The sequence below is a fragment of the Rousettus aegyptiacus genome, unplaced genomic scaffold (assembly GCF_014176215.1).
Source record: "Rousettus aegyptiacus isolate mRouAeg1 unplaced genomic scaffold, mRouAeg1.p scaffold_m13_p_3, whole genome shotgun sequence".
NCBI lineage: Eukaryota > Metazoa > Chordata > Mammalia > Chiroptera > Pteropodidae > Rousettus > Rousettus aegyptiacus.
In genome coordinates, this window is record NW_023416306.1 from 173,229,557 (window position 1) to 173,246,981 (window position 17,425).

The 17,425-nt window shown below is 53.3% G+C and overlaps 1 protein-coding gene across 1 annotated transcript in view; it reads left to right on the forward strand.

Moving 5' to 3' along the window:
• Positions 1-17,425, forward strand: part of TDRD9 (tudor domain containing 9) — a 75,759-nt gene that overhangs the window by 12,809 nt on the left and 45,525 nt on the right. Inside the window, exons 2-8 of the mRNA XM_036217881.1 lie at positions 3,151-3,257; positions 8,985-9,082; positions 10,305-10,526; positions 11,292-11,414; positions 13,472-13,552; positions 15,922-16,086; positions 17,221-17,324. Of these exons, the coding sequence (XP_036073774.1) occupies positions 3,151-3,257; positions 8,985-9,082; positions 10,305-10,526; positions 11,292-11,414; positions 13,472-13,552; positions 15,922-16,086; positions 17,221-17,324 (900 nt within the window). The remainder of the gene's footprint in view (positions 1-3,150; positions 3,258-8,984; positions 9,083-10,304; positions 10,527-11,291; positions 11,415-13,471; positions 13,553-15,921; positions 16,087-17,220; positions 17,325-17,425) is intronic.

The window sequence follows — 17,425 nt, forward strand, 5'->3', positions numbered from 1 at the left end:
TGTTTCTTCTTGGTCGCCGTCAGGGTTTTCTAGGCTACGTCTTGCTAGCTGAATAGTAAAATTTTATAAGACTAGATGTGGCACAGGACCATGTCATTTATAATACGTGTGTGTATGTAAAATTTTAAGATACATGAGGAAGTTTGTTAGAAGATAAGTCTGGAAAGACAAAGTTTGGACTCTTGAAGGGCCAGCTAAGGAGCCAGGCACAACTTTTTAAAGATGCAGAAGTTAAAAGTCACATTTCCATTGTGTTTTTCGTGTCTTTTGATTCACGGACATTCTTTACATGCTTCTGTGTTACATGCTGCAAACGGTTCCTTTTGAGTGGCCGCTGTTCTTGCCCTTTAACCTTTATGGACAATTTTCTGAAGTTTTAAATTATAATTTTAAGTTTTTTGATATTTTTATTTTTGACTTTTCCTTTTTTTGGTGCTTTGTTTAAGAAGGCCTTCTCCAAGGTTATAACATACAGAAGGATGTTAGCTTTGTGGGCTTAAAAAAATAAGTACCTGGTGTTTGCTTGGAATTGATTTGAGATGGGTATGAGGTGTGGGGGTCAGACCTTTCGGTCACCAGACAGGGGGTCCTCCTGGTTCTGCATGCGCCGCGTGATTGTGGTGCATGTCCCGGGCATTTTGCATGTGATGAGCTGGGACTCGGGGTCTTGCTGGAATCCTGTGGGGGTGCAGCTGACCAGCTGTGTTCAGGCCACACGCAGGTTCCCATGGCCCCTGGTTTCCAGGGCCATGGGGTGTGCAGAGTCTGTGCAGTGCCATCTGGACCTGTCCTGCACTGAGCCACCTCGTGGCCATTCTGGAGTCTGGGGTCAGTGCCCGCGTGCCCGGCCCTGGGGTGGGCCCAGCCGTCCCTAAGCGGCTGGGCCTGATTGACCTGGAGCTTCCCGGCCCTGGGCTCCCTGTTTGGGCCTCTGGCAGCCCTCCCCTGCTGGGTGCTTCCTGACCCTCCACCTGCGGTGGCCTGCCAGCTGCCGGCCCTGTAAAGGGCAGAGAACGAGAAAAGGAGGCAGGGCTGTTGAGGCTCCTGAGGCCCCTGGAGCAGTGGAGAGTAGAGGGAGAAAGCGCAAACTGGGCGCGCCCCGCCGAGAGCATGTGCAACCTTTCCAGCCCCACAGGCCCCGCTGGGGCTGGTCCTGCGCCGTCCCAGCCCTGCGCCTGCACCTGCTGCCCGGGCGGGAGCGGGTCCGGGCTTGCCAGAGGTCAGGGACAGGCAGGCGCTGGGTCGCCGTGCTCCCGCACTGCTCTCCCCCCCCAGCCGGCCTGCTGGGGGCTTCTCAGAGTCCTCAGCCAGCGGCGGATCACTGTTCGGGGCACAGCGGGGGCGGGACCCGCAGTCTTCTGACGCTCCTTCTGCTTTCTCGCCCCCCGGGTCTCATTGTCAGCGTGTTCTGTGCGCTTTGCCTCTCTGCTGTGTGCTCGTCTGAGCCACGTCACACACCTTGGTTATGGCGGTGGGCTGTTGGGTGCGCTCCAGGGCTCTCCCCACCACCCCACCCCCTTCGCCCAGTCAGAGCCATCGGTTAAAAAACCAGCCGAGATTCTTATTTCTCTCTCTGCTTATACCCGTCCCACTCTGAGCAAAGGCCACAGTCATCATAATTAGCCCCTGCCAGTCCTCTAGTCCCCCACCAGGCCCTCCCCTGGCTGCCCCTAGCCCAACCCCGCCCTCTTCCAGGCTCCCTCTGCTGGAGCCTCACAGGGCTCTGGACCCCGGCGCACCTCCTGCTTTCCCCGGACCCCTTCTGGAGCTGCGGGCCGTTCTCATCCTTCGTTCTGATCCTGGGCTTGCTTAACCGGCCCCTTCTTGTCCGTCCTGTTCACACTGTGTCAGTCCTCGCGGGCTCCTCTCGACCGGCAGAAGGCTCCTCCGTGCCCTTGTCAGGTCCGACACGCTCCGTGCTTTACCTTGTTTCTCTTCCCCGAGCCCCACTGCGCTCCGTGAGGGCAGCCTGCGAACTGCATTTCCCCGGCGCCGGCGCCGTGGAGTCGGCCCTCATCATTGCTCTGTTCCGTGAATTCACTAACGAGTCGGTTTCGGGCAAACGGTAACCCAAAGAACGCTGACGCAGCCGTTGTTCAGACAGGAGCAGACTTTAATGCAAACAGCGTTTTGTTAAAGTAAAGCTCCCATTTGGTGTCCTAGTCTTCTCTGACAGCAGTGCACTTAGGTTACACACGGCCAACAAAACACGAGCGATAGCGTTTGCAGATCGCAGAGCAATCTTTTTTCGCTTAACATTATGGACATTTTTATCTATTATAAGGGAATAGCCATGGCATGCTTAAACAGTGACACATTTGACGAGTGGGCCATAGTAGAGCTTGTCCCTCTGCTGGACACTTTTTTGAAGTTCTGTTACAGATCTGCGAATAGGTGCCCCCAACCCTGCAACCCTTTCGCTCTCCCTGTTTTCCTCCCGGTCACTATGAGCGCCTCGGCTCTCTGTCCTGCCTAATGCACTGGAACCGAGGGCTCCTGAGGACAGGGGTTTGCTTTGTTGATCGCTGTTCCGTGCATCCCAGCACCTTGCACGTGCTGGTGTTCGGGAGCCGTTTGCGGAATGAGCGGAAGCTTCCTGCACGTGCAGACGCCGCTCCACGCACGGCCGGAGGGGCAGATACTGGGCCATGCCCCTCCGCGTGAGCCCAGACCCCTCTGCGGCCCTCCCTGCTATCTAAGAATACTTGTCTTTTTGCCAAGTTGAAGGATGAGGAAATGGTTTGTTTTACTTGTTTTAGTTTGTAGCTACTTGGTAAATGACTGAATTTGAGTGTATTTTTATTTGTCTTTCGACCATCTGCATTTCTGTGACAACGTCCAGGAACTTCTCTAGCACGTGGAGGTTTCTTGGCTTTTTTCTTTTTGAATTTATTATTTGCGCCTACAGCACCTGGTCATCCAAGGTGGTCTCCCATCCCAGTACAAACCAGGCCCGACCCTGCTTAGCTTCCGAGCTCAGACATCCGGCCTGTTCAGAGTGGCGTGGCCATAGATGGACTGTGGCTCCACTGGGGCACGAACCCAGGACCTTCTGCGTGTAAAGCAGACATGCTAACCGCTACAGGATTTATCATGCCCGGTTTCTTGGCTTTTTAGAAATAGCATACTAACTTTGAATGTCCTTTGCAGGCCGCTTAGGCAGAGGAGCTCAGAGCTGGAGTATATTAACAAGTACAGACAGCTGGAGGCTCAGGAACTGGACGTGTGTGGCAGCGACCGTTCAGCCCGTGGGCCAGGTAAGCAGGCGCCTCGGGTGCAGCGCAGTGCTGCGCGGGAATCGTTCCCACACTAAAGCATTCGTTTCTTAACAGCCTAATAAATGCAGTGTTTTGGCCAATAGAGTCCATACTGCTACTTATTTGGGATTTTTTTAGGGGGCAAGTATGTGATAAGTTGTAAATTGCTCATTTTTTTCTCTTTTCAATATAGTTCCTAAATAGTCTGTTCTTTGGAAGACTAATAATGGCTCCTTACCTTACTATTGGAAATACTTAAAATTTTTATTTAAATTTTATAGCTTTTTTTTTACAATACACATGTTAAAATTTGAAACGGTGCATAAATATGTAAAAAGGTAAAAGGCCCTTCCTACCCCGCCCGCACGAGGGTACAGCCGTTCAGAGATCGGAGTAAGCTGCTTTCTCTGAGTGTGCAGTTTCTTTTTGTGAGTTAATTATCTTGTTAGTGTCAGGCCTATTCGTGCAGTAAAAGCCAACTTTTGATGTTTTGCTTTGTAAAAGATTCTCCATCCCACACCTCCTACCAGTTTGGCCAAGAAGCTCTGCTGCCTGTCCCTCCGCCCCGTGCGCACCTGCTCCCGCCTCAGGGCCGAAGTCGGGGTCGGAGTCGTAGTCTTCCTCCTTAGCCTTTAGAAAATCATGAATCACAGTCCGTACGTAATAGTACATAATCCTGCCCTTCCTGGGTCTACCTGGGCTTCTCGGCAGTTAAAATTTTGGTGTTTTTCATCAGTTCTGGAGAATTCTGAGCCATTTCCATGCCCCGCTCTTTCATTTAGCAGTGTGCTTTTCGTTTTTTGGGTCACTGTGTTCAGGTTGCTGTCTCGCCGTGCGTCTCACCTTCGCCTCCCCCTCTGTGTCCGTGCCTTGCCGTAGACTCCGGCCTGGTTTCCTCACGGTCTCACCAACCCTTCGGTTCTTGTCAGGTGACGTTTGTGTATTTCACCGAGCATCTTTAGTTGCTCTCAGCAGGAGTGTTTGTCCGAACAACCCAGGACGTTATTACCAGAGGTGATAGTTCAAAACGCACGCATCCTTTGATACGGTTCTTACGCTAAGAAAATACGGAGTCGTGCGTCAGAGAACGCTGGTTGCCTCGTGGCTTGTCCGTGGGAAGCCTTCGCTGTCTCAGCTGCCGGAGCACGGTGGGCTGGCGCCGCCGCCTGTGCAGCGGGGGATGCGCGGCCACACGCGGTGCCGTGGAGGGACACCGCCATCTAGGATTTACTTTTAGGGAAGCCCGTTGGGCTCCAGGTCACTCTGAATGCTGTCGTCCTCGCTGCACCCCTGTTTGCTGGCCCCGGGGCCCCACCAACCCCGTGCGCAGCACGTCCGACCCTGGGGCAGGCCACGGGGAGTAGCCCGTGGCCCCGCGTGTCTGCTTTCACGCCGACTTAGGCTCGTGTGTGAGGCTGCTGTTTGCTTCCTCGGTCCCTGGTGTCTTCACACACGTGGAGCTTTGCACTAGGCAGTCCTGCAAATCAGCGTGGGCTGCCCTGGGAGGGTGCAGGAGGCACAGGAGCACGGGGAGGAAGAGGACCTGGCCCCTCTCACGGAGCTCTGTTAACCTATAGGCACACAGACACACGCTGTGGGGACAAATGCCCTGAAGGACGGTTCCGCGGGTGTATAAGACGAGGGTTTCTGACCTGAGCCAGGGTATCAGGAAGGTTGCAGTTGAACTTGGAGCTGAAAGATGAGTATAAGTCACCTCAGCCGCGTGGGCATCAGGGTGGAGGGGCAGCGTGCGCAGAGCTCATGTGATGGGACGGAGTCTGGGGCTCCAGCCCTGGAGGAGGGACTCGAGTGGGTGTGCGGGACCGCGCAGATGTCGTCGACTGGGTACTGGCCCCCCAAAGAGGCCCACGTCCTAACCTTCAGACCTATGACTGTGTTTCCAACATGGTGAAAGGGACCTTGCAGCTCTAAGTCAGGGAGCTTGAGCTGGGCTGCTTGTCCAGGTGGGCCCAGGGTCACCACAGGGTTAACCGAGGAGGCGGGAGGTCTGAGTCAGTGGTAGGAGATGTGACATCAAAGCCACAGGCTGGAGTGATGTGAGAAAGGGGCCTCGAGCCAAGGAGAGCAGGCAGCTTCTAGAAGCTGCAACGGTACGGGGACGGGATCTTTCCCACAGAGTTTCCAGAAGGAACCAGCCATGCCAACGTCTTGATCTCAGCCCAGTGAGACTGATTCTGGACTTCTGATTTCCAGAACTGAAAGAAAATACATGCGTGTTGTTTTAAGATCTTGAGTTGGTGATGGCGTGTGACAGCAACCGAAGGAAACTAACAGACCCATCGGGTGAGGCTGGGCGAGACAGGCTTGGTTGGGAACAGGCGGGGGGCCCCAGCTAAGGATTTTGGTCTTAATGCTCAGAGCACTGGGAAGGTATTAAAGGTTCTAGGTCTTTATTGGGATGAGCGCGAAGCAGGGAGGGGAAGGTCACGTGATTAGATTTGAGGGACCGGGTTGGAGAGGGACGGAGCAACCTGAGGAGGACCGAGGGGACGAGACTCGATGGCGATGACCAATGCGATGGCCACGGAGGTGGGATCCGGTCAGGGGGCGGACTGGACAGGACTTGGTGATGTGCTGCACGTGGGTGTGAGGGGGAAGGGGGCCCGGGAGGCAGGGAGGTGCTGCTCCAGGTTTTGAGCCTTGAAGAAGAGGCCGTCACGTGCGCGTTTGCGTGTGGACACGTGGCGGACTCTCTCTCTCTCTCTGCGTCCACTTGCATTAGAACCGAGAGATCACAGCGATGCCTCTGATGCCAGCCCAGCACCGCAGGCTGCAACGGGAACACCTTGTGATGCCCAGTTATAAAATACTTTGATTCAGGATGCTTTTCAGTTGGGTGTGATAAGGTGTTGTTTCATCTATGTAAGTGTTTTAAAAATTATTTGTAAATAGAAACCAAAGAACGCACGCATTCAGTGAATTTCTATAAATTGCATTATCATTTCATGTAATTAAAGGTAAATTATTTTTTTAAAACTGTTTTAAAATTGAGATTTAATAGCATTTCCTGACAGTTTGAACCCGGCTCCAAACTGGACTCTCGCTTTCAGGGTTCCTGTTGCTTTCATGTGACAGTTCAGCTTTGGCCCGGGACGGCGGCTTCAGGCTGCGGTTAAGAGCTGCGGCGCCACCCCCCTTGTCGTGCGGCAGCCTCAGCGGTCTCCATCGCCCTGTCGCTCTTCCGGTTTTGAGAGCGCGGCGTGGGCGGACCGCGTGAGCGCTGGAACGGGCCGCGTTCTCGCGACGCTCACTTCGCGTTCAGAGCGCCACCCCGTACCTGGGCGGAGGTGAAACACCGATGTTTATTTTGAAGATATAGTTTCATGGCTAGATCAGTAATGCAGCAATTAAACTTATTTTCTCTAACGTACAGTGTCTAGATTTTAAGATGAGAAATATTAACATGTTCTCCAGTTAAAATCCGTTATATCCTGTTTGGAACCCCTAACTGCTGAGTTTTTTGGTTAGATTTTATAGTTGGTTGATGATGACATAGCGGGTGGCTTATTGAAGAGAAACTAGCATTTTTATTGTTCCCAATTCTTTTCTAGTTAGTGCAAAGCATTTTAACATTACTAACCCAGGATGGAGAAATAACAGGAATACAATGGGCTAATCTTAGGCTCAGGCTTTGCTCCCGTCACTTTTGCATTAGCTTCGCCAGGCGTAGATTGTTGATTTGCCTTATATTTTCCATCGTCTTCTCTTGGGAGCTTAGCTCTCCCTGGTCCCCTGCCTTTGGCTTTGTCGCTGCTGCTGCCGCCGCTGCCCAGATGGAAGGGCCTCAGGCCGTGAACATCCCTGGGTTTCCTGGCCTCCCTCTGGCGGCAGAGTGCAGGCGGGGCTGGACGCTGTGGTCTGCTTCAGCCAGTGACCTAAAAACGTCACATTGCATTTGTGTCACATGGAGAAAGGGCTGTGGTTAAATAGTGCAGTTAGGACTTTAGGATTTATATGTTTATTTTTTTTTAGTAAAATTTCTGTCTTTTGCCACCTTCACAATGCATGGGACCAAGGGACGTCAGCCACATTTGAGCTCAGCAGCTGAGCCGGCTTAATGTCCCTCAGCAGGAATCCAGCTGCGCCTTTTGTCTTTCCCAGTGGGAGTCTGGCGCCCCTTCTCCCCTCCAGAGCCCCTGTCTGGGCTGCTCAGGCCCACTCCGTCCCCAGTGCGCTTGTCTCTCAGGTCCCGGGGTGTCCCCCCTCCGCCCGCCCTCATTCCCAGGCTGTGCGGGCTCTCGCCCCTCTGTGTGTCAGGGTGGAAAGGCCCGTGGTTGATCGGCAGCCCTGCAGGCTTCAAGGATGGGAGGGCGTGCGCTTGTTTTCCCTGTTCTGACACGTACCGTTTCCGTTTTGCCCTTGTGGGCTGCGCTGGATACGCAGCTGCCACCAGAGTCCAGATGACCTATGGAAATGCTGGACCCACTTGTAAGTTAGGAACCGTTCACACGTAGGGTCGTGCTCAGGCTCAGGCTTTGAAGGTTGCACGGTTAATGTGCGGGACTCCTTAGCCTTAGCTGAGGGAGCTTCTGGAAGGGGTGCGACTGGCAGGAGGTGCCGGCCGGGCAAACAGGAGGGCATCGGTGGCTGTGCTTTTTAAAGCCGAGGGGAGTAATGGAAGGAAAATGAGATGATAATGGAAAGAAAATGCTCGTTTGAGAGCGTCGCACAGTCAGCGAGGTCGACCAGACTAGACGGCCGTTCGGGGCGGGACTTAGCGCCTCCCCCAGGTCGGTGGCCTCCATGCCCCAGGCAGAACACAGTTCACAGACACGCTACTTCTGCTTTGAGAGGTTGTAACCGATCTGGCTTCTCTGTGTTTAAAATTCAGAACACGTGCTATATCCCTGGATCGATGCATAGGAAAACAGTCACGTTTTAATTATGTATTATTAGACTTATTAATAAACTACAAATACATGTAGGGGAAAAATGTAGGAGGACAAAAGAAAAGCCTGGATGCGTGTGTGTCAGGCGGGAAGGGTGGTGGCGGGTGCGGAGGGGAGGCGATGGGCAGAAGGGGAGGGCTCGGGGGGAGGGACGGTGGGTGTGGGGCAGGGACGCCTGGGGAGGGGAAGGGGCTTGGCTTAAACTTGGAGAGGCAGGGAGGCTTAAAGGTTATTTTGGAAATAAAGTAATTTTAATGATTTGTGAGTTTGTTAAGTGATGCCCTGAGGTCCAGAGCCGCAGGAGGACGTCAGTCGGCGAGGTGGTCAGCGTGTGCGTCGTGCTGCTGAGCGTGGCGCGGTGGCCCTTCAGGGCGCAGCACCCACGGTGTGTGTGCTTGTCGACCTCGGGCTTCTTTTAGTAGCAAGGAATGGACACTTAACGAATCGGTGCTTTCTTCGAAATATTAAATTTATGCTTGCTCTTTAAACCCTTTTCGTACCATTTTCAAGCGATGTGTGCTGTGTGTTATAGGCCTTTATCTCAGAAGGTGGCGCTCGGCCTACAGCATCGTGGGCCGTGATGGGGAGACGAGAGCATGCGCGGCTCGGGTCGGTTCCCAGCAGTGGGTGCCAGGAGTTTCCCAGTTCCCCTGCTTGTGGTGTCAGCCTGTAGAATCCGCGTTCTGTGTGCGTGTGTGTGCGTGTGCGCGCGTGCACGCCCGTAATGCTGTGTATGCAGAGTGCATAGAACATGGCATTGTTGACCTTGTCTTTCTTCAAATAAGAAATAGCATTGCATTTGTTTCTTCAAATCCAGGTCCAAGGCCACCTTTGGCTAAATTAAGCCACGTTCCATGCATCCCAGAGACAACTTACAAATATCCTGATTTGCCTATAAATCGATGCAGAGAAGAGGTAAGATTATTCCTGGCACACTGCGAGTCACTGTTTGAGTAAATGCCTGAGCCCCGCCCTTTTTGTGGACCGTCTGACAGTGCCCAGGTTCCAGGCTCGGCGGCAGCAGAGGGGGCGGCCCACGGGGGCGCCCCGTGCAACGCTGCCGGCACTGCTCGGCCTCCCCGGGGCTGCCTCCTGACACTCAGTCTGTTTGCTCGTCCCTCCGACATGGTGCGGGCACATGCCGGCTCGTTCCCACGGCCCCGTGGAGCTTCTTAGTGAAAACGCACGGCCCAGTCTCTATAAGGCGGTAATGCCCCCGGCCACAGTCCCCCTCGCATCCCGTTGGGGTTTCTTTACACATTTGCTTTGCGCGCACTTCTGCCTAGCGATCCGTTAGATCCATCGTGATGTATCGTCTTATGAACGATACTGGGCCAGGCGAGCAGTGTTTGTGTGCATTTATGAAGACTGACTCATTTAACCGTGTTTAATAGCACGTGACTATGTTGGAACCTTTACTAGTAACTTTACCAATGGAAGGGGTAGTTACAGATAAAAGAAAACGGTAAACATTCCAACTTTAATTTTTATTTTGCTTTAGATCGAATCACATTTGTAGAGTAGATACACTTTATTAATTTTTAGAGGCCAACATTGAAGTTAAGTTGTATTCCCCGAGGGCAGCAATCCCTAAAGAGATGAGAGCTTAACTGAATTCAGGGTGAGGTAGGGCGATGGGGAGGAATTGGATTGGAGATTCAAAAATGCTCCATACAGACTGTAAGTGGGACTGTGGGAGTTGTTCAAAAATATGTCTGAGAGTTTCAGTTGATATTTGGAAACCACTTGAATGTAATAACAGCTGTGTTTTCTTTTTCTCAGTAGAATTATTTAAAAACTTTAAAATAATAAGAAATTTGGATTTAGCCAGAGCTGTATAGAAACCCCAGTCTGGTGTTTTCATTTTTGTGGATGAAGAAGGTGAGGCCCAGAGCTCAAGTTGGTCCTCTTTTCCCTAGTGTGACAGTTACTGTCACGGTCAGGCTGGTTTGACATGTCACAGATGTGACACCTTCTGTCATTTGTGCTGTGTAACCGGTTAGCTATTAACCGTAAAAGGTGAAAGGAATGTAAATCTTGAAAGTCTTTTCAAGATAAAGCCAGCTCATAGGTAATGCTTTTAGATCATTGGTAATTTTGCAGCAGTTCGGAAAGGAGACTTTTTGCTTAATTCCAGGTGATATCTTTGATAGAGAGCAACTCCGTGGTGATCATTCACGGTGCCACAGGCAGCGGGAAGAGCACGCAGCTCCCGCAGTACATCCTGGAGCATTACATCCAGCGCTGCAGCTACTGCAACATCGTGGTCACCCAGCCCCGCAAGATAGGGGCCAGCAGCATCGCCCGCTGGATCAGCCGGGAGCGTGCCTGGGCGCTGGGCGGCTTGGTGGGCTATCAGGTGAGGCCGGGCGGCCCTCTCCCCTTGCTCATTTGTGTTCTCCGTAAGTGGATAAGAGAACGTGATTATTTTCTTCTGGAAGGTAAAATGAAACCAGTTGCTTATAGAGCAGAACTTAACATAGTTTAAAAAATAGTTAAACTCTGAATTTCTTGCAAACAACTTTAATTTCTTTCCTAGTTTTTTTAAAAAAATTTTCCCCCTCTTTAATTCCTCCCACCTCCCTTCCACCCCTGGCTGGGTTTTCCCCTGAAGAACTGGATCTCTGAAGGCGGGGTGCTGCTCCCAAGTGCTGGCAGGTGCACCCAGGGTCTGGTGCACCCAGGATATGCTCCATCGCTCTACCTGGGGCAGGAACCCAGGACCTCCTGCATGTAAAGCAGACGTGCTAACCACTACACTATGGAGTCACCCCCTCTTTCCGAGTTTTGAATAGCAAAGAAATAAGAATTCTTGGACTCATAGCTTTTGTAACCTTAATCTTTTAGTTACATTTTTGTATGTAGATGTCTTCGTACACAATTGTCTCAGTGTGGAGTGATAGGCAGTATGACCAAGCCAGACCTCCTCCCTCGATAAAAGAGAGAAAGTAACCTAACTTTAGTTTTAGTTTGGACCTTATATCTTTTGCGATGTACACTAATTTTTTTTTTTATTTACTTTCATGCCTCCGTGATAAAATGGACATAGCCTTTTTTGGTAGTTAAAGCAAGCCCCTTAAACCTGAAATTTTTTTCCTTTTCTCTCTTCCTTCCCCAATTTTAGGTGGGATTGGAGAAAATAGCGACGGAGGACACCAAGCTAGTGTACATGACAACCGGAGTCCTGCTGCAGAAGATCGTCAGCGCCAAGAGCCTGATGGAGTTCACGCACATCTTCATCGACGAAGTGCGTGCTCGTGTCCCAGCGTCCCCACGGGGACAGCCGAGCGGCTGCTGCCAGCGCCCTCTGCCCGCAAGGGGGCAGCCAGCTATCCGGGTCTCTGCTTGCTCGGCTTAGGACGTTGACTTCCTGTGTTTCCTCTTCGCCCCGCAGCGCCTGTGGGGAGGCTGAGGACTACAGCGAGGTCCTCCCTAGAGCAGGGTGGGCCCAGGGCAGCCCGGGCCGGGTTTGGCCCTGGCTTAGAGTTGTTACTGACGTGCAGTTTTGCCCATTGTCTGTGGTGGCTGCTGGGTACAGCAGAGGGACGAGTCGCTGGCACAGAGACCGTGCGTGTCGCGGAGCTCAGGCGCTGACCGCCTCTTACAGGCCGTCTGCCGGCCTGCTTCCACGTGTTGGCCACAGCAGATGGCGAAGGAGCGCTGAGCGTAGGCAGGTGTTTTCAGGGCTTGACAGATACTGTCCACGTAGTCAAATGAGGACAACAGTATCTTTAAAAAATCAGTAAGTAGAGATAGTGACCTGTTCACTTTTCTTAAAGAAGCTCTCATGAAGCACGGCGAACCTCGTCTTTGTGCCGGGCTTTGTGCTCTGGCCCTTTCGGCAGCGAGGGACTGGCAAGCTGATGTGGTCCGCGTGTCCGGCAGGAGTGTTGCGGGGCGGGGCTGTCTCAGATACCCGTCCCAGGAGCTCTGGGAGCAGCTCACGGCCAGCCCTTGGGCTCCAGCCTCCCCAGGAGCGACGCCTTGGGAAGCTTTGCTTCTTGAGGACAGGCAGCCGCCGGCCGGGGAATAGGTTTGGTGGGCGGCCGTGCTGCGCCTGGGCCTCGTGCCTGTGACAGCGGCGTCCTGCCCTGCCACGGTGTCCCCAGCCCCTACAGTGATTTGCTTAAGGAATGAATGGATTGGACGTAGCACCTGGGGAGGCAGACGTCTGCTGAAGTGTGTGTGTCCGTGTGCTGCGGGGACAGGCCACTGGCAGGGAGGAGGAGGCCGTGGGGTCCTCAGGGGGCCGGAGGGGGAGGCAGGGCCTGTGGGGTCAGAGCTCGGCGGGGTGGGGTCCTGTGTTCTCAGCACTGAATGGAGGTCACTCTGGGGCTTCCACCACTGAGAGTCCTTCTTCTTTCCTGAGTAGGAGACAGGTTGTGTGTGCGCATAGAGTGTTCTGGAGCCTGGCATTAGGATGAAATAAGAATGAGACTATGGTGGCCCGTTAGGGTCACCAGCCGTTACCATTAGATACTTCCAGGGCGGGCTCGCCCTTGTCTTTCCTCCGCCCTCCTTCCGCGCCCTTCTGCTTCGGTGGGAGGTGGGGCACCGGGGAAGGCCTGGCTGTCCAGGGTACGACCAGGGGAGAGACCTCCTCCTTTCAAGGTCAGTAGCTCCTCTCCATTTCAGCAGAGAAGTGGCCCAGGATAGAATCTTGCCGTCGTCTTGTGTGCTGAGGTGTCTTGATGAAGGGACAGAAAGGTAGCGCCATGTCTTGGCCCTTTGCTGCGAGCTAGCTCTGGGTGGGGGCAGGCCGCGGCGGCCGGGCTGGCTGTAGGTCCATGGGTGGCTTGGCCTGGAAGGTCTCTGTCTGAGAAGGGCCATGAACGAGCACCCAAGTTCTTCAGGCTGAGCCAGTTCTCCAAGGCCAACCCTTCCTACCCTTGGGAGCTGCAGGCCTGTGTGTCAAGGGACACGTCCAGCCAGGCAGGACACAGTGCTGCCTGGGCACAGCTTCTGCTCTGTACTTACTCGCTAAAGCAACAGTGTGACTTGGGACCGTGCGGAGGTGTGTGGTAGGCAAGGGGTGGCCTAGGGAGGTTGGTCAGTGGTTCTTGGTGCTGGGGACAGGTGGTTTGTGGGGACAGGTGGTTTGTGGGTCCACGTTCTTTCCTTCCTCTTGGCCAGGAGTGACACCAGGAGTAGTACCAGCCCCTCGAGGAGCCGCGTTGAGCAGAAAGCGCCGATTTAGCTGCAGGCTCTGGGGTGTCCCACTGACCACTTCCGTCTGTCCGTCTGTCCAGCAGTGGTGTGCCTTGCTTGATGCCATGTGGGGTGCCCCTTCCTTATTTTTTGTAGGTGCACGAGCGAACTGAAGAAATGGATTTCCTGCTGTTGGTCGTCCGCAAACTTTTAAGAACAAATTCACGTTTTGTGAAGGTAAATTTTATTTTATAAATAACACATTTAGGATTACGGCGCATTAATTAGTTTTATGTATCTTTAACAGAAACAGTGACTTAAAATTCACTGCCATGTGCAGTGCTCCAGATCTTGCAGGCGGGCCAGCTCGAGGGCACTGTCCTAGGAACAGAGTGGGGTGCACTTTGGTTATCATGCTGCATCAGAGTCTGAGCTCTCCAGGCTGCAGAAAACGGCCTAATACTCGTTGACCGTGATGAAATGCTGGGTGTTAGAGCACTGCTCCTGGTCTAACACACACTCTGGTTTAAAGCTGTGAATATATCTATAATTTCTGTTTTGAAAACAGCACCAACACACGGTGAAGTTTGAGAAGTTAGACACACTGCTGGTTTCAAGACTTCAGTGGGGAGCAAACTGAAATTCCGTGGGTGGGGTTGGTAAGCATCGTTCGCATCTTACTTGCCCTGACCCAAGGGCGGGCACAGTGGAGGCTTTTTAGCTGTCATGCTGTGGGTCCTGGGGCGGCCTGCTGTGCTCCCTGGAGGTCTTTGGGCAGCAGCTCCACAAATGGTTGCGTAACTGGGCCTCTGGCGTCACTACCTCACTGCCGAGGGCTGCGGGGCTCACTGTTAATGGGAAGCAACTGCTTTTTCAGTCACGAAGCTTCCGTCCTGTCTCCCAAGTGTTCCATCTAGTTAGTCCTTTAGGGACCCCCCCCCCCTTCCTGCAGTATGTGATGTATCAGCCTCAGGTTTCACATTCTCAGCTGGTGGGACAAACGAGTAGAACCTGCCATTGGCAATGTGTTGTCTTATTGCTTAAGATGATTGTAAAGTGATGAGAATTTGGCTGTTACACTCCTCTGTGGAATTTTAACTTAAAGATAACATAAAAAGATTGTTCAACAAATTAGAGCTTTTCTTGACTGTCATTTTACGACCTGTCATTTTTGCTTGAAGACAATGACTCCATTATGTGTTTTCTTAGTTTTCAGTAGTCAGGAGAGTTAAGAGTGCAGTGGATTTTTAAAAAATTGCCCACTGCTGAAGAAAAGGTGGTCAGGAATTTGCACCTACTGTGTAAGTAGCCAAGTGGCTTTATCGGTTTCAACATGCTCATGATTTATTTAAAAATATATGAAGCAGAATGTTTTCTAAATCTAGAATCTTATGAGGTGTATGTAGTTAGACCAAGAAATTGAAAGTAAGTCCTAGATGGTTTTGTAATAAGTTTTTTGAAACTCAAAAATTCCTTTCCCATTACTCTTTAAAAAGAGAGCTGTCGTCAGAGGCCGAGGTGCAGGAGCCATATGGGCCTCAAGTCTCCCCTCCCGCTCCCCACACGGACCTGTAGAGGTCCCCGGCTCTGTGCCATGCCCCAGCCCCCTGGCCCTGCTGTCGCTGCTGGCCATGTCACCAGGCCCAAGCTGGACAGGCGGGTGTGGGTGTCTTGGGCAGGCTGCGGACTTGCCTTGGCGGGTGGAGGAGAGGTGAGGGCCACCTGGACGAGGGAGGGCACACGAGGCGGGGCTGCTGTCAAGCCGACGGCACCTCGAGCCCTCCAGGTTGGGCCTGACATTCGCGTCACTTACTGTCAGGGGATGTGTCTCTTGGGGCCACTCTACACTGCAGGTGGCTTCTCAAGGCCTCCTTTCCAGCCTTGGGCATGTCATCTCAGAGTGCATTCTGGTCACTATGCTTTGACCCTCTGCATCGACCTTCAGAGGGGAAAACATAGATACGTCGTCTACCCGGTAACCGTATGTTTTACCTTCTGCTCAGACCGACACTGCAGAAGTCCTCGTTGCCAGACGCACGAGGTGGTCGGTAGCCACCAGATAACCGTGTCACCCTGCTTAGCATTTTGGAGACTGGCGAGTGGCGCTGCTCCTTCGCGATGCCGTCACCTCCGAGGACGCGGCTCCTGGCATTCTTGGCTGTGTTGCTCCAGGATGTTGTCCCACGTTTGCTTTTTGGCAAAACTGAAATGTGCCGTCAGGTGGGCTGGCCTGGTCCCGGCAGCCCCCAGGCTCTGGGCGGAGGACCACGGTTCTCCGGCCCCCGCCTCCCCCCGGCGCACGCATCCGGCATGCACATGGCGGTGCAGCAGCCGTGCGGGCGACGCTTTCGTTCGGGGGGGCGATGGCGGTGGCTTTGCGGGGGGTACGCGGTTTCTCACTAGATAGAATCGAAGAGAAATAGTAAAAGTTCGTCTCTCTGAGCGTTCTTTAAACCGTGGTCGTTTGTTTCACCCTAGAGAGTAAATCAGCCTCCCGCGACAGTCCCGGGAGTTAGCAAAGCAGAGCCCAGGCCTGGGGTTTAAAGAGCGCCCCATCCGGTTGCCATCGCTGGCGTCCGTTCATTTCCGCGGCCTCTCACTCCCAGGTCGTCCTGATGTCGGCCACCATCAACTGTAAAGAGTTCGCAGATTACTTTGCCGTTCCGGTCCAGAACAAGATGAAGCCCGCGCACATTTTTGAGGTGGAGGGGCAGCCGCACTCCATTGAAGAGTGCTACCTCGGTGACCTGGAGCACATCCACCACGGCCGGGTAGGTGGGGCGCCTGCGTCCCTGGGGGAGGACTGGACTGCGCACGTCCGCGGTTGGTCCAGCCTGCGCTCTGCAGCTGCTGGCGAAGGCTCTTGGAAGCGAGACTGGAGCCGGGAGCTGGGGGAGACCAGGGAGGTGGCAGGAAGTGGCACTGGGAGGGAGGGGCGGGCAGCGAGGTCCCTGCTTTATCTTCTTGAACTGTGGGCCTGATAGGCTCACATTCTGTGGGTCCCTGTGAAAGCAACCCGGGCTGCCTCGGCTTCCTCCATGTAGAAAAATAAAATATCAGATTTTGTTCAGCTACAAAATTGCAGATTCAGTGGGGTGGGATGTCATTTACTTTGCTACAACTGAGATTTTCTACTATAAGTCATATTGCTCTGAACTGAAGGAGGATTTTGTCGTGGTGACAGCTGAGAACTGTGATGATAACCTGTTCTTAGGAAAAGTCGCCGCCGACGTGAAAGTGTCTTGGTACAGGGTTTGAAGGCAGGCAAACAGTGCCTGCTCTGGCCGCCCCGCCCGCCCCGCCCCGCCCCAGCAGGAGGGAGCCTCGCTGCTGCTTCTGATGGCCCCCCGCCCCAGGCTTTCGTGTCTACACAGGCACAAAAGGCGGCATTTCCTTTTTACAGAAACGGTGGCGTTCTCTGCACACCTGGTTTTTCCCGTGCATCTTCTCACGTCTCTGTGTCAGTGTACGGTTTCCTCATTCCCTTTTCGAGCCACGTTCCACCCCTGCCCTGGATATACCATTCCTTCCGGAATCTCCAGCAGTCCCAGTCTTTTCTTACTAAAAATTGTGCTGCAGAGATCTTTGCACACGTGGAAGTATGTGTTACAGGCCAGGCCACCTCAGCCACAGGGCGGCTGACGCTGTGTGGGTGGGGGCTGTCCTGTGCTGGGGGCGGGGTGAAGTTAGCAGCCACCCGGCCTCCACCCACTGGGTGCCCTTTGTGACAGCTGGAGATGTCCCTGGGGAGTGGGATGCCCCTGGGGAGTGGGATGCCCTGCAGACGATATTTTGACTCGAGGTGTTGGTACAGTGACATGCTGCAGAGGAGAGCCACCGCCCAGCCCCGCACCCCCCCACCCCCCCACCCCCGTCACCCCATCACGATCCCTCTCGGGTTTCAGCTTACTCCTCACCTCCTGGAGGAGCCGGTGATAACAAAGGACATCTACGAAGTTGCCGTCTCCCTGATCCTGATGTTCGATGACTTGGACATGAAAGAGAGCGGGTAAGAGGCATTTTTAATTAGGTTTTTTGTTTTCTAATTGTTGAGTTTTAAGAGTTCCATATATTTTTTGGATAACAGCCTTTTACGTGTCCTTCGCAAAT